Source organism: Salvia splendens, chromosome 3, assembly GCF_004379255.2.
Source record: "Salvia splendens isolate huo1 chromosome 3, SspV2, whole genome shotgun sequence".
NCBI lineage: Eukaryota > Viridiplantae > Streptophyta > Magnoliopsida > Lamiales > Lamiaceae > Salvia > Salvia splendens.
Genome location: NC_056034.1, coordinates 21746479 through 21769385, shown reverse-complemented (window position 1 = coordinate 21769385; position 22907 = coordinate 21746479). Strand labels below are relative to the sequence as shown.

General features: G+C 36.1%; 1 protein-coding gene across 1 annotated transcript; it reads left to right on the top strand.

The window, feature by feature from the left end:
- Window positions 1-7348: 7348 nt before the first annotated feature.
- LOC121796739 (protein FAR1-RELATED SEQUENCE 5-like) lies at window positions 7349-8599 on the top strand. Its single transcript, XM_042195527.1, has one exon. It carries the CDS (start codon window positions 7349-7351, stop codon window positions 8597-8599), a length of 1251 nt encoding a protein of 416 aa, XP_042051461.1.
- Window positions 8600-22907: the final 14308 nt, after the last annotated feature.

The window sequence follows — 22907 nt, the reverse complement described above, 5'->3', positions numbered from 1 at the left end:
AATGTCACGACCGCCCTTCTAGGGTATAATAAATGCGGCGATCGTGACCTAACAGGACTTAAATGCAACAAGGAAAAAGGCTAGGGTTTTATAAAAGGGGTTTGACCAAGGTAATTAATGAACAAAAATCAAAGAGAAAAGGTCAGGGTGACGCTTTGACAGACAGACCAAAGAGAAAATAATTATCATCATTGATATTCAAGATAACAAGGGTTCAGCGTACTCCAAAACATAACATGTCTTTAGATTCTAAACGGAACTCAAAATAGTGTCAAAATCAAACAATAAGTATAACAGGTTTCAGCGGAAGCATCCAAGAGAAGAGTGAAGTTATGTATGAAGACACAACGACACTCACAGATCAAAGATGAACAATTCAATCTTCAATTAACTTGCTCAACACCACCATACTCTCGTCGCCGCTCAACCTGCACATAGGGAAAACATATGCAGGGCTGAGTACTATAAAATACTCAGTGGACTCATGCCGAAAACAGTTTATCAAAATATTATTTATCATGCCTTTTTCAAGTATCCATCAGGTTTTTTTTTAGAAAGGCCCGAGGTAGCAAAATATTTCATCGTTCAAAAGTCGACTGATCAGTCATTTTCCCATAGATGTTTACCATATCTGCCAATACATGACTTGGAATGTGGCCACAAACCACGTCACTAGACCGGCCAGCCCGTACGCTAGCACACGATCTACCATAGGTGTACACTAGTCCAATTAGGGTTTGCGGCCCTACGAGGACCAGCCAACCCGAATTCGAACACCACAGTTTCCAGGCTTCAAAATTTTGAAATTAGGGTTTCCTCCTCATTCATCCAAACACAAATTTTCATGCTTCCAACACACAATCATGCTTCAAAAGGTTATCACAATCATGTTCTCATATATATTCACATATCAATCACCAATGATTCATCCAAACTTCACACATATTCATTCAAAATCGCATATTCACAATTTTTCTCATACAAAACACAAATTCCCACCGATTAATTATTCGATCTATGATTCCTACACTCACTATATGCATGAGAGAATCAAGAACAAGGTTTCAATGGAGAAGATGAGGAAAAGATTTTAGTTATACCTTCTTGAATCAAAAATCAAACGTTAGAAGCAAGGATTGATGTGAATCGTCGGGAACTCTTGAAAATTCCAACTCCAATGGATGCAAGAACAAGGATGGAAGAAATTTTGGAGAGGACGAAGAGAGGGAGGAGAGGGAGGCGTGTGAAGAGAGGGAGAGGAGGGAGAGGGACGAAAAATGAGGAGGGATGGGGGCTAGGGTTTATTTTATGTGATTATATAGTCCTAGGTTTAATCCCACAAAAATTAATTAATTGTGGAGGAATAAAATACAGGCCAATAATAAAATCCCACAATTAAAATAAAGGCAAATTTTCCAAAATTTGGCTGGGAAATTAATAAGGACTTTATTTGATATTTACTTGGAGAGAAATAGATTCATAATTTGGGAAATAAAACAATGACTATTCCATAAACAAGGGAACAAAATAAATTAAATCTCCAAGTAGGAAATAATGAGGGAGGGGCCGAAAATTTTAAAGGTGTGCACCAGAAAATTATTTAAATCCTCAATTAAATAGAATAAGATTTAAATTTGGTAATTTCTTTATAGGAAAAGACTCCCATAAAATAGGTAACAATTAAATAAATTCTCACAAGGAAATTAAACAAAAGGGGCGTGTGATACAAGGAAAATATTCACATTCTCAATTAATTAGACATAGATATTAATTTGGCATTTATTTGAACCTAAAGGGATTCCTTAAAATAGGAAACAATTATATTCTCCTGTACAATAGAGGGGGCCGAAAATTTGGCTTAATTAGCCGCAAGGGATTAATTCAAACTTTGATTTATTTAGGGTGAGGAAACAAAATCTGACAAAATTTAATCGGATTTAAAATAATGAAGGGAATCAACAAGATACCAATTAAATCAAAGAAATAATTCATCCTCCTAATTAAATTAGGGGATTTTCCGAAATCCCTCAAGAATAGGCTAGGGTTCGGAATTCATATAGTACAAGTTTGGAAAAGTTTGTTTTGGATTTAATTTCGATAAATATCCCAAAACAATTAATTAAATCCAAGAAAGAAAATATAGTTTCCAATAATTGGAGGGGCCGAAAATAGCCACTTTATTTGGCTAGAACAAAATGCATGATCTTATATAATTTAATTTCCCACATTGAAAAATATAAATAACACTTCATTCCAAATCACACATGACAATTTATTCCACATAGTCAACTCAATCACGTAGCAACAATTAAATTTCATAAATGAAATTTCCAATCGACATTTTAAAATAAAAGTCGCAAAAATTTGGGATGTTACATTCTTCCCCTCTTAACAGAAATTTCGTCCTAAAATTTGACCGTCTCACATAAACAACTCGGGTTACTTTTCTTTAATTCTATCTTCTAACTCCCACGTGGCTTCCTCGCGACCATGGTGTTTCCACAACACCTTCACGGATGCTATCGACTTGTTTCGCAACTCTTGCACCTTCCGATCTAGGATTGCCTCGGGCCTTTCTTCGTAGCTCATTTCGGGGGTTAGGATCACTTGCTTGGGGTCGAACACGTACTTGCGCAACTGCGACACATGGAACACGTTGTGCACGTTCCCAAAGCTGGGAGGTAACGCCAAGCGGTACGCTACAGGACCTACTTCATCGATAATCTCGTACGGCCCTACAAAATGCGGTTTCAGCTTGCCTTTCACTCCAAACCTCACAACTCCTTTCGTCGGGGATACTTTCAAGAACACCTTGTCACCAACATCGAATTTGATTTCCGTTCGACGCACGTCAGCATACGACTTCTGCCTATCTTGAGCTTCATTGATCCTTGCGCGGATTTGATGCACAATTTCGGCCATTTCCTTTATAGCGTCGGGTCCTAACATCTTCCTCTCGCCAACTTCATCCCAAAAGAGTGGGGATTGACACTTCCTGCCATACAAGGCTTCATACGGAGCCATATCGATCGTCGTTTGGTAGCTATTGTTATAGGCGAATTCAACCGATGGTAGAACTGTTTCCCAACTTTCCCCTCGATCTAGGACAACGGCTCGCAGCATATCCTCAAGCATTTGAATCGTCCTCTCTGACTGCCCGTCCAATTGCGGGTGATAAGCAGTGCTGAAGTTCAATTGCGTGCCCATCTCTCGTTGCAAACTCATCCAAAACTTTGATGTGAACTTCGTATCGCCGTCGGACACAATGGTCTTTGGCACCCCATGTCACAATCTCACTCACGTAGAGTTTAGCTAACTTGTCTGCACCATAAGTGATTCGAATTGGTAAAAAGTGTGTGCTTTTAGTTAGTCGATCGATGATCACCCAAATCGCAGTGTTGCCCTTTTGTGACGTTGGCAAACCCGTCACGAAGTCCATGGCTAGATGCTCCCACTTCCATTTGGGAATTTCAAGTGGTTGCAATTTCCCATATGGCCGTTGGTGTAAGGCCTTCACTTGTTGACATGCTAGACATCGTTCCACATACGATGCTACGTCCCCTTTCATTCCATTCCACCAAAAATGCTGTTTCAAATCTTGATACATCTTCGTGCTTCCGGGGTGAGCAGTGTAAGGCGTGTCGTGTGCTTCACTCAAAATCTCATCTTTTAGTGCCTCATCGCTCGGCACACACAATCGTCCATCGTATGTCAAAGCATTATCTGCCTCCTCATGATAATGATCAAGTTTCTCGGCTCTCACCTTCACACGTAGTTCTTCCAACTTTTTATCACGTCGTTGGGCTTCTATGAGCTTGGTCCTCAAATCTGGCTCAATCACTAGCGTCGCTATTTTTCCTCATACTGTCTTGGGCGTTTTTACTATTTCCAATTTCATTCTGTCGAATTCGCGAATCAACGCTTCCTCTTGCGTTAGGAAATAAGCCAATTGCGGTTGGTTCTTCCTACTCAAAGTATCGGCTACTACGTTCACCTTGCCCGGATGATAATGAATACCACAGTCATAATCTTTCACGATCTCTAGCCAACGTCTTTGTCGCATATTTAGCTCCTTCTGCTCGAAGAAGTACTTGAGACTCTTGTGGTCCGTATATATCTCACATCTCACTCCATAGAGATGATGTCTCCAAATTTTCAGTGCGTGCACTACTGCTGCTAGCTCCAAATCATGGGTCGGAAAATTCAGCTCGTTTGGTCTCAATTGCCGGGAAGCATATGCTATCACTTTCCCATCTTGCATCTACACGCATCCTAGTCCTACTTTCGATGCGTCAGTATAGACAGCGAAGTCCTTGTCGGCTGCCGGCACCGCTAGAACAGGTGCTGTGGTCAACTTCTCTTTCAACAGTTGGAAACTCACCTCGCATTCTGGCGTCCAAACCACTTTGATCCCTTTCTTCAACAGTTGTGTCATTGGTCTCACGATTTTAGAGAATCCCTCGATGAAACGTCGGTAGTATCCCGTCAATCCCAAGAAACTGTGGATTTCACTCGGCATTTTCGGCGATTTCCAATTTTGCACAGCCTCGACCTTGGCTGGGTCTACTTGAATTCCATTTGCCGTCACGATATGACCAAGAAAGTTCACTCGAGTTAACCAAAACTCACACTTACTAAACTTGGCATAAAGTTTCTCCTTTCATAACATTTCCAACACAGTTTGCAGATGTCATCCATATTTCTCCTCGTTCTTCAAGTATACCAACACGTCGTCGATGAAGACGGCCGGGGCGTTAGTCAGTCCAAATGGCATCACGATGAATTCATAATGGCCATAACGAGTGTGAAAGGCAGTCTTAGGCACATCCTCTCGTCGGACCTTTAGTTGATGATATCCCGACCTCAAGTCCATTTTTGAAAATACGCCCGCTCCTCGAAGTTGGTCAAACAAATCATCAATTCTCGGCAGTGGGTACTTATTCTTCAAGGTCATCTTGTTGAGCTCACGATAGTCGATGCACATCCTCATCGTTCCATCTTTTTTCTTTACGAACAACACATGCGCTCCCTACGGTGACACACTAGGTCGAATAAAATCCAAGTCTAACGATTCTTGCACTGAATCTTCAACTCTGCCAACTCTTTAGGGGCCATTCGGTATGGCGCCTTCGATACTGGCGCAGATCCGGGTTCTAAGTGGATGGTAAACTCCACTTGCCTGTCAGGCGGCGGTCCAGGCAAAGTTTCAGGGAACACGTCGGGAAAGTCTAGTACTACTGCCCCGTCTTCCACCTTCAAGTCTTTCTTCTCCTTTCTATTCAAGTACACAAGATACGTCGGACGCCCTTTTTTGATCATCGTGGTTGCTTGTAAAGCAGAGATTATGGAGGTTCGTCGGTTCAGGGAAATTCCATATAAGATAGTCGACTCTTTGCTAGAGGCTCGAAAAGAAAAAAAATTTGCCTCTTCTCACAATGTTGCATCAAGAACTCAGAATACGTATCAAGAACGCAAACTTTAATCAAACAGTCTTAACTTGGATATGAACCGATTTCGAATTGTAACAATTGGTTATGATCATTCCCACGGAGCTTGAAACAACATAAGATAGGTCATGAATATGGGATGGAATCGAGTTAATGTTAATTCTCATAGTAGGCTACCCAACAAGCTAATTCAACTAAAATCATAATATGGAATGATAGAATCACTAGCACACGATCTAACATAGGTGTACACTAGTCCAATTAGGGTTTTCGGCCGTACGAGGACCGGCCAACCGAATCCGAACACCACAGTTTCCAGGCTTCAAAATTTCAAAATTGGGTTTCTTCCTCATTCATCCAAACACAAATTTTCATGCTTCCAACACACAATCATGCTTCAAAAGGTTCTCACAATCATGTTTTCATATATATTCACACATCAATCACCAATGATTCATCCAAACTTCACACATATTCATTCAAAATCGCATATTCACAATTTTTCTCATACAAAACACAAATTCCCACCGTTTAATTATGCGATCTATGATTCCTACACTCACTATATGCATGAGAGAATCAAGAACAAGGTTTCAATGGAGAAGATGAGGAAAAGATTTTAGTTATACCTTCTTGAATAAAAAATCAAACGGTAGAAGCAAGGATTGACGCGATTCGTCGGGAACTCTTGAAAATTCCAACTCCAATGGATGCAAGAACATGGAAGAAATTTTGGAGAGGACGAAGAGAGAGAGGAGAGGGAGGCGTGTGAAGATATGGAGAGGAGGGAGAGGGACGAAAAATGAGGAGGGATGGGGGCTAGGGTTTAGTTTATGTGATTATATAGTCCTAGGTTTAATCCCACAAAAATTAATTAATTGTGGAGGAATAAAATAGAGGCCAATAATAAAATCCCACAATTAAAAGAAAGGCGAATTTTCGAAAATTTGGATGGGAAATTAATAAGGACTTTATTTGGTATTTACTTGGAGAGAAATAGATTCATAATTTAGGAAATAAAACAATGACTATAAACAAGGGAGTAAATTAAATCTCCAAATAGGAAATAATGAGGGAGGGGCCGAAAATTTTAAATGTGTGCACAAGAAAATTATTTAAATCCTCAATTAAATAGAATAGGATTTAAATTTGGTAATTTCTTTATAGGAAAAGACTCTCATAAAATAGGTAACAATTAAATAAATTCCCACAAGGAAATTAAACAAAAGGGGCGTGTGATACAAGGAAAATATTCACATTCCCAATTAATTAGACATAGATATTAATTTGGCATTTATTTGAACTAAAAGGGATTCCACCAAATATGAAACAATTATATTCTCCTCTACAATAGAGGGGGCCAAAAATTTGGCTTAATTAACCACAAGGGATTAATTCAAACTTTGATTTATTTAGGGTGACGAAACAAAATGTGACAAGATTTAATCGGATTTAAAATAATGAAGGGAATCAACAAGGTACCAATTAAATCAAAGAAATAATCCATCCTCCAAATTAAATTAGGGGATTTTTCGAAATCCCTCAAGAATAGGCTAGGGTTCGAAATTCATGTAGTACAAGTTTGAAATAGTTTGTTTTGGATTTAATTTCGATAAATATCCCAAAACAATTAATTAAATCCAAGAAAGAGAATATAGTTTCCAATAATTGGAGGGGCCGAAAATAGCCACTTTATTTTGCTAGAACAAAATGCATGATCTTATTTAATTTAATTTCCCACAATGAAAAATATAAATAACACTTCATTCCAAATCACCCATGACAATTTATTCCACATAGTCAACTCAATCACGTAGCAACAATTAAATTTCATATATGAAATTTCCAATTGACATTTTAAAATAAAAGTCGCAAAAATTTTGGGATGTTACAACTTAGGAATGAAAGTTGTTGTTGAGGAGGTCCTTGTCAATACAAGACATCGGTGGCGTATGTGGCACGTTATGAATAAAGTTGCTGATAAATTGCCAAAGAACATGCTTGGTAGTGAACAATTAAAGAAGGAACTGAATGCATGTGTATGGTCAGAGTTGATAGAACCTGATGCATTTGAGGAAACTTGGCATGCTATAATGGAAAGATATGGGCTGGCCAATAATGACTGGTTTTCATCAATGTTTGCATCCAGAAAAATTTGGGTTCCAGCCTTTTTCCGTGATTTTCCGATGAGTTCATTGATAAAGACAACTTCTTTATCTGAATCACAGAATAGCTTCTTTAAAAGGTACTCAAAGTCTCGGGCTAACCTTATGAAATTTTATATGAACTATAACCATGCTCTGGAGACTCAAAGAAGTAATAGTGCAAAGCTTGAATACTATGATTCAACAAAAGTGCCTATTTTGCGAACAGTGTTGGAAATCGAGAAACATGCATCAACGATATATAGTGGTAGTGCTTATAATGCAATTCAAGAAGAGATAGTATATGCATGTTTCTCTTTGTCTTGTGCAACTCTAGGAGTGTCTACCAATAGAGATATTGAAGTATATAACATAAAGGACAAGGTTTCAAACTCATGGACAGTGACTTACTCCATTGGTGATGACACTTATTTGTGTGGATGCAAAAAATTTGAAAGACTTGGTCTATTGTGCAGCCATATATTTTCTGTGTTGAAATATAATTTTGTTAAGTTGATACCCGAGAAGTTGCGTGGAGGAAGATGGTTGAAGTCACAGTTTGTGAAGCCAATACATGGAGGTTTTTGTGATGATCAAGAAATACACCATTATGTGGACAAGAAGAAGATTGCATTTAAAAACTTGTATGCATTATTCATTGAAACAGCACAAAGCATTGAAGGGAACATTGATCAACTCAATGCATTTGCTGCAATTATTAAAGAAGGTAAGAAGCAGCTTCTTGGAGAAGGTATTGTTCTGTCTTCCACAGAGAAGAGAGCATTGATTGAGAACTTCTATGGCTCACATGTTCCGAACATTATTGAAGTTCATCCTCCTGATGTTGTTAGTACAAAGGGAAGTAGAAGTAGGAAGACATCGAGGAGGGAGTCAACAATGAAGTTAGCAATGAAACCAGGCCGAAAGTGTGGAAACTGTCAACAGATTGGACACCATGATTCTAGGAACTGCAAAAAGGTTAATGAGAAGACAAATCAGAGGCAATGAGGATTTGGATAGAAATAGTTCACTTTGTTGCATTTTTAGAGCACTAATGATTCATTTTATTACACTTTTGAGTGAATTTTATCTCAAAGCAAACTTGGTTTTTGTGTTAATCTCAAGTGCCAGTAAGTTCATCACTGTTGTTTTACAAAACACATCACTCTTATTCTGATTTTACTTCACTCTTGTTCACAAAACACATCACTCTTATTCTGATTTTACTTCACTCTTGTTCACAAAACACATCACTCGTACTCTGATTTTACTTCACTCTTGTTCACAAAACACATCACTCTTATTCTGATTTTACTCCACTCTTGTGCACAAAACACATCACTCGTACTCTGGTTTTACTTCACTCTTGTTCACTAAACACATCACTCTCACTGTGATTTTACTTCACCTTGTTTACAAAACACATCACTCTTGTTCTGATTTTACTTCACTCTTGTTCACAAAACACATCACTCTTATTCTGATTTTACTTCACTCTTGTTCACAAAACACATCACTCTTACTCTGATTTTACTTCACTCTTGTTCACAAAACACATCACTCTTACTCTGATTTTACTTCACTCTTGTTCTGATTTTAGTTCGCTCTTATTTACAAAACACATCACTCTTGTTCTGATTTTACTTCACTATTGTACACAAAACACATCACTCTTATTCTGATTTTACTTTACCCTTGTTCACAAAACACATCACTCTTATTCTGATTTTACTTCACTCTTGTTCACAAAACACATCACTCTTATTCTGATTTACTTCACTCTTTTTCACAAAACACATCACTCTTACTCTGATTTTACTTCACTCTTGTTCACGAAACACATCACTCTTACTATGATTTTACTTCACTCTTGTTCACAAAACACATCACTCTTACTCTAATTTTACTTCACTCTTGTTCACAAAACACATCACTCTTACTCTGATTTTACTTCACTCTTGTTCACGAAACACATCACTCTTGTTCTGATTTTAGTTCACTCTTATTTACAAAACACATCACTCTTGTTCTGATTTTACTTCACTCTTGTACACAAAACACATCACTCTTGTTCTGATTTTACTTCAGTATTGTACACAAAACACATCACTCTTATTCTGATTTTACTTTACCCTTGTTCACAAAACACATCACTCTTATTCTGATTTTACTTCACTCTTGTTCACAAAACACATCACTCTTATTCTGATTTACTTCACTCTTGTTCACAAAACACATCACTCTTACTCTGATTTTACTTCACTCTTGTTCACAAAACACATCACTCTTATTCTGATTTTACTCCACTCTTGTGCACAAAACACATCACTCGTACTCTGGTTTTACTTCACTCTTGTTCACTAAACACATCACTCTCACTGTGATTTTACTTCACCTTGTTTACAAAACACATCACTCTTGTTCTGATTTTACTTCACTCTTGTTCACAAAACACATCACTCTTATTCTGATTTTACTTCACTCTTGTTCACAAAACACATCACTCTTACTCTGATTTTACTTCACTCTTGTTCACAAAACACATCACTCTTACTCTGATTTTACTTCACTCTTGTTCTGATTTTAGTTCGCTCTTATTTACAAAACACATCACTCTTGTTCTGATTTTACTTCACTATTGTACACAAAACACATCACTCTTATTCTGATTTTACTTTACCCTTGTTCACAAAACACATCACTCTTATTCTGATTTTACTTCACTCTTGTTCACAAAACACATCACTCTTATTCTGATTTACTTCACTCTTTTTCACAAAACACATCACTCTTACTCTGATTTTACTTCACTCTTGTTCACGAAACACATCACTCTTACTATGATTTTACTTCACTCTTGTTCACAAAACACATCACTCTTACTCTGATTTTACTTCACTCTTGTTCACAAAACACATCACTCTTACTCTGATTTTACTTCACTCTTGTTCACGAAACACATCACTCTTGTTCTGATTTTAGTTCACTCTTATTTACAAAACACATCACTCTTGTTCTGATTTTACTTCACTCTTGTACACAAAACACATCACTCTTGTTCTGATTTTACTTCAGTATTGTACACAAAACACATCACTCTTATTCTGATTTTACTTTACCCTTGTTCACAAAACACATCACTCTTATTCTAATTTTACTTCACTCTTGTTCACAAAACACATCACTCTTATTCTGATTTACTTCACTCTTGTTCACAAAACACATCACTCTTACTCTGATTTTACTTCACTCTTGTTCACGAAACACATCACTCTTACTATGATTTTACTTCACTCTTGTTCACAAAACACATCACTCTTACTCTGATTTTACTTCACTCTTGTTCACAAAACACATCACTCTTGCTCTGATTTTACTTCACTCTTGTTCACGAAATACATCACTCTTGTTCTGATTTTAGTTCACTCTTATTTACAAAACACATTACTCTTGTTCTGATTTTACTTCACTCTTGTACACAAAACACATCACTCTTATTCTGATTTTACTTTACCCTTGTTCACAAAACACATCACTCTTATTTTGATTTTACTTCACTCTTGTTCACAAAACACATCACTTTTATTCTGATTTTACTTCACTCTTGTTCACAAAACACATCACTCTTACTCTGATTTTATTTCACTCTTGTTCACGAAACACATCTCTCTTACTGTGATTTTACTTCACTCTTGTTTACAAAAGACATCATTTAGTGGTTTACAAAACACAACAGTGAATTAAATAGTAAACAATATATTAATGTAAAATAAGTACTTGCTATTGAATTTAAATGAAGTTTTCTACAATAGTTCATGAACGCTTGAAGTTTACAATCATTTTTTCCACATCTATTTTATTGGTTTTCCCATGTTCTTCATAATGCTTTGATGTTAGTGACAAGTTATTCAATGCCTGATGGTTTGTTTCCGACAATAATAATGCACTGCAATACTTTGCTCTTAGTCTTTTGAGTATTCCCTTTCTTCTTGTAGTTAATCTATACTTCCAATCTTGTTCGCGCTCACCATGATAACATTCCAAATGTCGCATCAAAAAAACTCCACAATCTTCTACATTTGATGTTGTTCTCCAAGGCATTTTGAGCTTTATTAATGTCACATCCTTTATTAATGTCAAATAATGACAAAAATACGCTTTCTGCAATATATCATCATGAATATCAGATGTAGTTCACTATACAGAGTACTATACTTCACTGTAATCACAAAAATACTTCACTATATATCGTGTATACTTACCACATTTGCAGGTATGCTACCATATTTGACTGTTATGTCCTCATCGTCAGCATTCTTTGAATTGTCAATCAGCACTATACTGTTAGTACTAAATCTGAAGCATATGGTATAGTAATGTTCCGCAGCACAAATTGGAAAGAACACCTACATAGATAATAATAATAATTTCAGAATAAAAACAATTAGTGAATATAACAAAGAATCAATTGTGTTCAGTATTTACAAAATCTACGTCGGCCCATTTGAAATATGGAATTTTTTCAACCTCAGTTTGTAAATTGTCACAAAATCTATCAATTATGGTCATGAGGTCGACCCCATCAGGCCGGTGAACAACTGTATACAGCTGAAAGATGAGACAAGTTAAATAATATTCTGATTTTACTTCGTTCTTACTCTGATTTTACTTCACTCTTGTTCACAAAACACATCACTCTTACTCTGATTTTACTTCACTCTTGTTCACAAAACACATCACTCTTACTCTGATTTTACTTCACTCTTGTTCACAAAACACATCACTCTTACTCAGATTTTACTTCACTCTTGTTTACAAAACACATTTACTTCACTGTTATTTGCAAAATAACTATAAATCTAACCATGTAACATAATACAAAGGCCACACGGTTTTCATAATCACTTAACATCAGTGAAACATCTATAAATCTAACCACAGAAACTACGGTTTTCATAATCACAATACACGAAAATATTGTATATTAAAATTAAGAAATAGTAGGAATGACTCACGGTTCGAACGTTGGTGAATAGAACCGGAAAGTTGGTAAATATTATATAGTGAAATGAATATGATTAATAGTGAAGTAATCATGTTTTATAATGAACATATTCTATGCAATTAATTTTTCAAAATTTATACTATTCTTACCGTTGGGTATGTTGTGAAGAAAGAGGCGCCTCGATGAAGATAGAGCCATGTATTCTTCCATGTTATTCAAATAAGAAGCCCACACACTGATCACATCCACTTCTATTAGCATATGTGGCAATAGTGAACAGAATTCTCTATTTATTACCATTATGACATCATCATCATACACTATGGTGTCCCTGTTCAAACATGTGTGTGTGTGTTAGCACATCTTTTGTATATTTTTCTTCTAAATCAGAACTATAATATAAATCTTACTCATTTAATTCATATGTTGTCATAATCCACAAAAAGACTTGTGACTCTTTCAAGGTAAACTTGGTTTTGGCCTGAACCACTCTTTCATGGAATTGAGATTTCAATGCAGCTGATATTCTCTTCTCGGCTTTTGAACGTATCTCTATTTGTTCAATCCTAGCAGTTGCCTGTCAGGGCAAGAATGATATGAAAACTTCACTGTATTATGTATATACTTCACTATATAAGACATATAGTTCACTTGATGTTTGTTAAAAGTGTTGGTGAATGGATGAGATATGTCATTGTTGTACACTTACAAGGTCCGGATTGTAAACTACGATTTCGGTTGAAGGATTTTTGCCAGATACTTTCAACTCTGATTGAACATAATCATCATCAGAATCTAGCTCCATGCACGCTTCTATTGCAGATGCAATTTGGGCATCCACAATGTCGTCCTATTTTCATAATAAGAATATAAAACACATCACTATTAGCACGATTTTTACTTCATTGTTGTTAACAAAACACATTACTCTTGTTCACAAAACACATCACTCTTATTCTGATTTTACTTCACTCTTGTTCACAAAACACATCACTCTTATTCTGATCTTACTTCACTATTGTTCACAAAACACATCACTCTTATTCTGATTTTACTTCACTCTTGTTCACAAAACACATCACTCTTATTCTGATCTTACTTCACTATTGTTCACAAAACACATCACTCTTATTTTGATCTTACTTCACTCTTGTTCACAAAACACATCACTCTTACTCTGATTTTACTTCACTCTTGTTCACAAAACACATCACTCTTATTTTACTTCACTCTTGTTCACAAAACACAGCACTCTTACTCTGATTTTAGTTCACTCTTGTTCACAAAAGACATCACTCTTAATCTGATTTTACTTCACTCTTGTTCACAAAACACATCACTCTTATTCTGATCTTACTTCACTCTTGTTCACAAATCACATCACTATACACATATATCACAAAAACCTCACTTAACAATGGAACACATCACAGTAAGCACTTTTTTATACCTTCATATGTGTGTTTGGTGATGATGCTTTAGCTACATCTGCATAAAATTCATTTGTCTCCTGCAAATAGTGAAATGTGATATAACATAAGAATAAAAACTCAAAAAAGTAAAAAAATATTATGAATTAGTACACAACATAATACAAATTGTTTTTAGTTCACTCTGAATCAAATGTCAAGTGTTAAAATACAATAGACCACAGACAAATTGTTTAAAATATACATGGTTTCTGTTCCAAATCTTCAACTTACTGGTTTCTTTCCCAAGTTAATATCAGGCAAAATTGATGTGCCTTCATTCACTAATTTGCATTTTTCATCATGGGCTTCCATCATTTTTTCCATAAGCTCAATCCATTCTGGATCATCTTCTTGATCCTCTTCCATAGCTTGTGTCATGTTGTCCATTGGCTTAGACACAGCTTGGTCTCCTTGATAAACCTCCACACCAACCATCTTTAGTGCATTTATGGCTGCAACTTTGACGCAATTAGTGTCATTGGTATTTGCTGGAGCATCCTTTATATACCTCATCATTTTAGTAATAACATTTGCAGCCTCCCTAATTGAACTTTTGATTTCATCAGACGAATGAGGTGCATCAGTTGAAGAGGGGGCTTCATCAGTTAAAGGAGCTTCAACTACTTTGGCTATTGGCATAGTATTTCCAGTTGTGGTGGAACGGACAGAGGTAGGGACAGATATTGAATCCTTGTTGACATATAAAGATTCAATGGAGACAGGGTCAATAATACTTTCTATGCTTCCTCTGCCAATGATGCCTCCATTATCGAATTCCATCTGTGCTCTCTCCTTAAGAATGGACATTGTCCAGTTCCGGACAGTTGGGAATCTTCTAACCACCAATCTTGTTCGGTAGACAACCCTATCTACATAGCAAGCCTGCAAAAACAGATCAATAATAAAATGCATTACAAGCACTTCACTCTTAGTATTATTTTACTTCACTCTTGTTCATAAAACACATCACTCTTATTCTGATTTTACTTCACTCTTGTTCACAAAACACATCACTCTTATTCTGATTTTACTTCACTCTTGTTCGCAAAACACATCACTCTTATTCTGATTGTACTCCACTCTTGTTCACAAAACACATCACTCTTATTTTGATTTTACTTCACTCTTGTTCACAAAACACATCAATCTTATTCTGATTTTACTTCACTCTTGTTCACAAAACACATCACTCTTATTCTGATTTTACTCCACTCTTGTTCACAAAACACATCACTCTTATTTTGATTTTACTTCACTCTTGTTCACAAAACACATCAATCTTATTCTGATTTTACTTCACTCTTGTTCACAAAACACATCACTCTTATTCTGATTTTACTTCACTCTTGTTCGCAAAACACATCACTCTTATTCTGATTTTACTCCACTCTTGTTCACAAAACACATCACTCTTATTTTGATTTTACTTCACTCTTGTTCACAAAACACATCAATCTTATTCTGATTTTACTTCACTCTTGTTCACAAAACACATCACTCTTACTCTGATAAAACATCACTCTAAATATGATTTTACTTCACTCTAAGAATGTTTTTACTTCACTATAAAGGGGTTGTTAAAATAGAAAACTCACCAATAGGAAAGTGATGGGTCCAGTGAATGGGTGGATTTGTTCTTGAGTTTCCAGCTATCATGTGCTGTGATTAGTGTATCCAACACGTAGCTGCACCAATTGTACTGCCTCACATTGGAAATGTTGCCAATATCGTCCAAAATACGGCCAAGACATTTTCCGTTGGCAGTTGGTGAGATCAGAACATTGTCCAATAGAATAAGAAATATTTTCTTAAACCACTCACCACCTTCTAGATCACTATCAAGCTGCTCTTGCAAATCAGTTGGGGTTATTGCAAATTTGTTCTTCTTAGCCTTTACAATGGTCATCTTCACATCATTCATTTCATGCCTCTTTTCCCTTTTTATCATCAACTCTCCTCTTGGCAGTCCCAACGTAGCATACACATCCTCATCAGTGATGTGTAATGGTTGATCATCAACAAGTTTTATTCTGGAGCAGTTGTCATGATTAAATTTTCAAGGAGTGAAAATGCCATCTCAGGAGGAATACTTCGAATCTTCAAATGCACAAGCTGTCCAAAACCCATCTCTTCCAGAGCAGCTATTTGCTTGGAGTTCATTTTCTCAATGGCTTCAACTAGAACTTTTAACCCTATCTTTATGACCAGTTTAGGTCTTCTGATTTTACAACTAATATCTTTAACACTCTTTCTTTTATCCTGTTTCTTTCTGGCATGCATTTCTTGTTCATTGTTGGTTTGTGACCTCCCACGCTTTGAGGCTGGAAGACATACAAAAAAAGTGGTCAAATTCATGAATACACACTTAATATAGCTCAAAATTATACATTAATGACTCTGCCCAATACATAATATATGTCACTAAGATACTAAATAATTAAATAACTCGCTCTGTGGATTCTGTTTTTGTTGCATATCATGTTTGTTTTTGGATTTTATTTCTGGAGAAGTTGTTGTTCGAAGGACATCTTGTCGATCTTTTGACCTTATTTCACTTGTAGCTGCAGCAAGTTGTTGCTGTCTATCATCACGAATCTTAGACCTTATTTCGGCTGCAGCAGCTTCATGGATATGAGAAAAAAAAATCAATATAGTCACTATTGTTTACAGAACACATCACTCGTATTCTGATTTTACTTAACTCTTGTTTACAAAACACATCACTCTTACTCTGATTTTACTTCACTCTTGTTCACAAAACGCATCACTCTTACTCTGATTTTACTTCAATCTTGTTCACAAAACACATCACTCTCATTCTGATTTTACTTCGCTCTTGTTCACAAAACACATCACTCTTACTCTGATTTTACTTCACTCTTGTTCACAAAACACATCACTCTTACTCTGATTTTACTTCACTATTGTTCACAAAAGACATCACTCTTATTCTGATTTTACTCCGCTCTTGTGCACAAAACACATCACTCTTATTTTGATTTTACTTCACTCTTGTTCACAAAACACATCAATCTTATTCTGATTTTACTTCACTCTTGTTCACAAAACACATCACTCTTACTCTGATAAAACATCACTCTAAATATGATTTTACTTCACTCTAAGCATGTTTTTAGTTCACTATAAAGGGGTTGTTAAAATAGAAAACTCACCAATAGGAAAGTGATGGGTCTAGTGAATGGGGTGGATTTATTCTTGAGTTTCCAGCTATCATGTGCTGTGATTAGTGTATCCAACACGTAGCTGCACCAATTGTACTGCCTCACATTGGAAATGTTTCCAATATCGTCCAAAATACGGCCAAGACATTTTCCGTTGGCAGTTGGTGAGATCAGAACATTGTCAAATAGAATAAGAAATATTTTCTTAAACCACTCACCACCTTCTAGATCACTATCAAGCTGCTCTTGCAAATCAGTTGGGGTTATTGCAAATTTGTTCTTCTTAGCCTTTACAATGGTCATCTTCACATCATTCATTTCATGCCTCTTTTCCCTTTTTATCATCAACTCTCCTCTTGGCAGTCCCAACGTAGCATACACATCCTCCTCAGTGATGTGTAATGTTTGATCATCAACAAGTTTTATTCTGGAGCAGTTGTCATGATTAAAATTTTCAAGGAGTGAAAATGCCATCTCAGGAGGAATACTTCGAATCTTCAAATGCACAAGCTGTCCAAAACCCATCTCTTCCAGAGCAGCTATTAGCTTGGAGTTCATTTTCTCAATGGCTTCAACTAGAACTTTCAACCCTATCTTTATGACCAGTTTAGGTCTTCTGATTTTACAACTAATATGTTTAACACTCTTTCTTTTATCCTGTTTCTTTCTGGCAGGCATTTCTTGTTCATCGTTGGTTTGTGACCTCCCACGCTTTGAGGCTGGAAGACATACAAAAAAAGTGGTCAAATTCATGAATACACACTCAATATAGCTCAAAATTATACATTAATGACTCTGCCCAATACATAATATATGTCACTAAAATACTAAATAATTAAATAACTCACTCTTTGGATTCTGTTTTTGTTGCATATCATGTTTGTTTTTGGACCTTATTTCTGGAGAAGTTGTTGTTCGAAGGACATCTTGTCGATCTTTTGACCTTATTTCACTTGTAGCTGCAGCAAGTTGTTGCGGTCTATCCTCACGAATCTTAGACCTTATTTCGGCTGCAGCAGCTTCATGGATATGAGAAAAAAAAATCAATATAGTCACTATTGTTTACAGAACACATCACTCGTATTCTGATTTTACTTCACTCTTGTTTACAAAACACATCACTCTTACTCTGATTTTACTTCAATCTTGTTCACAAAACACATCACTCTTATTCTGATTTTACTTCACTCTTGTTCACAAAACACATGACTCTTACTCTGATTTTACTTCACTCTTGTTCACAAAACACATCACTCTTACTCTGATTTTACTTCACTATTGTTCACAAAAGACATCACTCTTATTCTGATATTACTTCGCTCTTGTTCACAAAACACATCACTCTTACTCTGATTTTACTTCACTCTTGTTCACAAAACACATCACTCTTACTCTGATTTTACTTCACTATTGTTCACAAAAGACATCACTCTTATTCTGATTTTACTCCGCTCTTGTGCACAAAACACATCACTCTTATTTTGATTTTACTTCACTCTTGTTCACAAAACACATCAATCTTATTCTGATTTTACTTCACTCTTGTTCACAAAACACATCACTCTTACTCTGATAAAACATCACTCTAAATATGATTTTACTTCACTCTAAGCATGTTTTTAGTTCACTATAAAGGGGTTGTTAAAATAGAAAACTCACCAATAGGAAAGTGATGGGTCTAGTGAATGGGGTGGATTTATTCTTGAGTTTCCAGCTATCATGTGCTGTGATTAGTGTATCCAACACGTAGCTGCACCAATTGTACTGCCTCACATTGGAAATGTTTCCAATATCGTCCAAAATACGGCCAAGACATTTTCCGTTGGCAGTTGGTGAGATCAGAACATTGTCAAATAGAATAAGAAATATTTTCTTAAACCACTCACCACCTTCTAGATCACTATCAAGCTGCTCTTGCAAATCAGTTGGGGTTATTGCAAATTTGTTCTTCTTAGCCTTTACAATGGTCATCTTCACATCATTCATTTCATGCCTCTTTTCCCTTTTTATCATCAACTCTCCTCTTGGCAGTCCCAACGTAGCATACACATCCTCCTCAGTGATGTGTAATGTTTGATCATCAACAAGTTTTATTCTGGAGCAGTTGTCATGATTAAAATTTTCAAGGAGTGAAAATGCCATCTCAGGAGGAATACTTCGAATCTTCAAATGCACAAGCTGTCCAAAACCCATCTCTTCCAGAGCAGCTATTAGCTTGGAGTTCATTTTCTCAATGGCTTCAACTAGAACTTTCAACCCTATCTTTATGACCAGTTTAGGTCTTCTGATTTTACAACTAATATGTTTAACACTCTTTCTTTTATCCTGTTTCTTTCTGGCAGGCATTTCTTGTTCATCGTTGGTTTGTGACCTCCCACGCTTTGAGGCTGGAAGACATACAAAAAAAGTGGTCAAATTCATGAATACACACTCAATATAGCTCAAAATTATACATTAATGACTCTGCCCAATACATAATATATGTCACTAAAATACTAAATAATTAAATAACTCACTCTGTGGATTCTGTTTTTGTTGCATATCATGTTTGTTTTTGGACCTTATTTCTGGAGAAGTTGTTGTTCGAAGGACATCTTGTCGATCTTTTGACCTTATTTCACTTGTAGCTGCAGCAAGTTGTTGCGGTCTATCCTCACGAATCTTAGACCTTATTTCGGCTGCAGCAGCTTCATGGATATGAGAAAAAAAAATCAATATAGTCACTATTGTTTACAGAACACATCACTCGTATTCTGATTTTACTTCACTCTTGTTTACAAAACACATCACTCTTACTCTGATTTTACTTCAATCTTGTTCACAAAACACATCACTCTTATTCTGATTTTACTTCACTCTTGTTCACAAAACACATGACTCTTACTCTGATTTTACTTCACTCTTGTTCACAAAACACATCACTCTTACTCTGATTTTACTTCACTATTGTTCACAAAAGACATCACTCTTATTCTGATATTACTTCGCTCTTGTTCACAAAACACATCACTCTTACTCTGATTTTACTTCACTCTTGTTCACAAAACACATCACTCTTACTCTGATTTTACTTCACTATTGTTCACAAAAGACATCACTCTTATTCTGATTTTACTCCGCTCTTGTGCACAAAACACATCACTCTTATTTTGATTTTACTTCACTCTTGTTCACAAAACACATCAATCTTATTCTGATTTTACTTCACTCTTGTTCACAAAACACATCACTCTTACTCTGATAAAACATCACTCTAAATATGATTTTACTTCACTCTAAGCATGTTTTTAGTTCACTATAAAGGGGTTGTTAAAATAGAAAACTCACCAATAGGAAAGTGATGGGTCTAGTGAATGGGGTGGATTTATTCTTGAGTTTCCAGCTATCATGTGCTGTGATTAGTGTATCCAACACGTAGCTGCACCAATTGTACTGCCTCACATTGGAAATGTTTCCAATATCGTCCAAAATACGGCCAAGACATTTTCCGTTGGCAGTTGGTGAGATCAGAACATTGTCAAATAGAATAAGAAATATTTTCTTAAACCACTCACCACCTTCTAGATCACTATCAAGCTGCTCTTGCAAATCAGTTGGGGTTATTGCAAATTTGTTCTTCTTAGCCTTTACAATGGTCATCTTCACATCATTCATTTCATGCCTCTTTTCCCTTTTTATCATTAACTCTCCTCTTGGCAGTCCCAACGTAGCATACACATCCTCCTCAGTGATGTGTAATGTTTGATCATCAACAAGTTTTATTCTGGAGCAGTTGTCATGATTAAAATTTTCAAGGAGTGAAAATGCCATCTCAGGAGGAATACTTCGAATCTTCAAATGCACAAGCTGTCCAAAACCCATCTCTTCCAGAGCAGCTATTAGCTTGGAGTTCATTTTCTCAATGGCTTCAACTAGAACTTTCAACCCTATCTTTATGACCAGTTTAGGTCTTCTGATTTTACAACTAATATGTTTAACACTCTTTTTTTTTATCCTGTTTCTTTCTGGCAGGCATTTCTTGTTCATCGTTGGTTTGTGACCTCCCACGCTTTGAGGCTGGAAGACATACAAAAAAAGTGGTCAAATTCATGAATACACACTCAATATAGCTCAAAATTATACATTAATGACTCTGCCCAATACATAATATATGTCACTAAAATACTAAATAATTAAATAACTCACTCTGTGGATTCTGTTTTTGTTGCATATCATGTTTGTTTTTGGACCTTATTTCTGGAGAAGTTGTTGTTCGAAGGACATCTTGTCGATCTTTTGACCTTATTTCACTTGTAGCTGCAGCAAGTTGTTGCGGTCTATCCTCACGAATCTTAGACCTTATTTCGGCTGCAGCAGCTTCATGGATATGAGAAAAAAAAATCAATATAGTCACTATTGTTTACAGAACACATCACTCGTATTCTGATTTTACTTCACTCTTGTTTACAAAACACATCACTCTTACTCTGATTTTACTTCAATCTTGTTCACAAAACACATCACTCTTATTCTGATTTTACTTCACTCTTGTTCACAAAACACATCACTCTTACTCTGATTTTACTTCACTCTTGTTCACAAAACACATCACTCTTACTCTGATTTTACTTCACTATTGTTCACAAAAGACATCACTCTTATTCTGATATTACTTCACTCTTGTTCACAAAACACATCACTCTTACTCTGATTTTACTTCACTCTTGTTCACAAAAGATATCACTCTTATTCTGATTTTACTTCACTCTTGTTCACAAAACACTTCACTCTTACTCTGATTTTCATAATCACTTAACATCAGTGAAACAACTATAAATCTAACCACAGAAACTACGGTTTTCATAATCACAATAACGAAAATATTGTATATTAAAATTAAGAAATAGTAGGAATGACTCACGGTTCGAACGTTGGTGAATAGAACCGAAACTTCGGGTTGTATTTTTCTTCATTTGTTCAAAAGCTACAAAAAATACAAATCTAAATCAGATCTAAAATCAAACCTAAAAATGATTGTTAATCAGTAGGAAATTTACTTTTCGAAAAATCCCTTTGATTTGTAGCCATTTGTTCGACAAAGGAGATTATGTTGATGATTGGATAGCGAGGGCGACGACCACGGCGACGGCGACGGCTTGAATGCGGTTTAATCGGCGATTTTACGATGGTGAACATAGAAGAGGAGAAGAGAGAAGAAGAAGCGGTTTCAAATGAAATCAATTTTCGTACCCAACCTGTTTTTGGAGTTAATTCGCTGTGCAATGACCATAATACCCTGACTTGTTATTATGGAGTAATTTTTGTGATTGAGGGATCTAATATCTCATTAAATTCGAAAATTAATACTTGCCCTTGATTTTTTTGATCTTGTGGAGGTTTAGCATGCTTATGCTTGTTCTTTTTATAAACTTGAGGAAGAGTATGGACAATAAAGATAGAAGGATTAGAAGAATCCTCCCCTTCTAATGGCCTAAAAGGCTTAGACGTGTCGGTCATCATGACCGCCCTGCATTCACACTCCATCTTGGGTTGTTGCGCCTCTTCATACTTAAGCATCTTGCTCTTTATCTTGTAGGTGGAGCGGTTGTAGTTGTCTCTAATTGTGATCTCGCCTCTACCTACATCAATAAGAGCTTTGCATGTGGCTAAAAAATCTC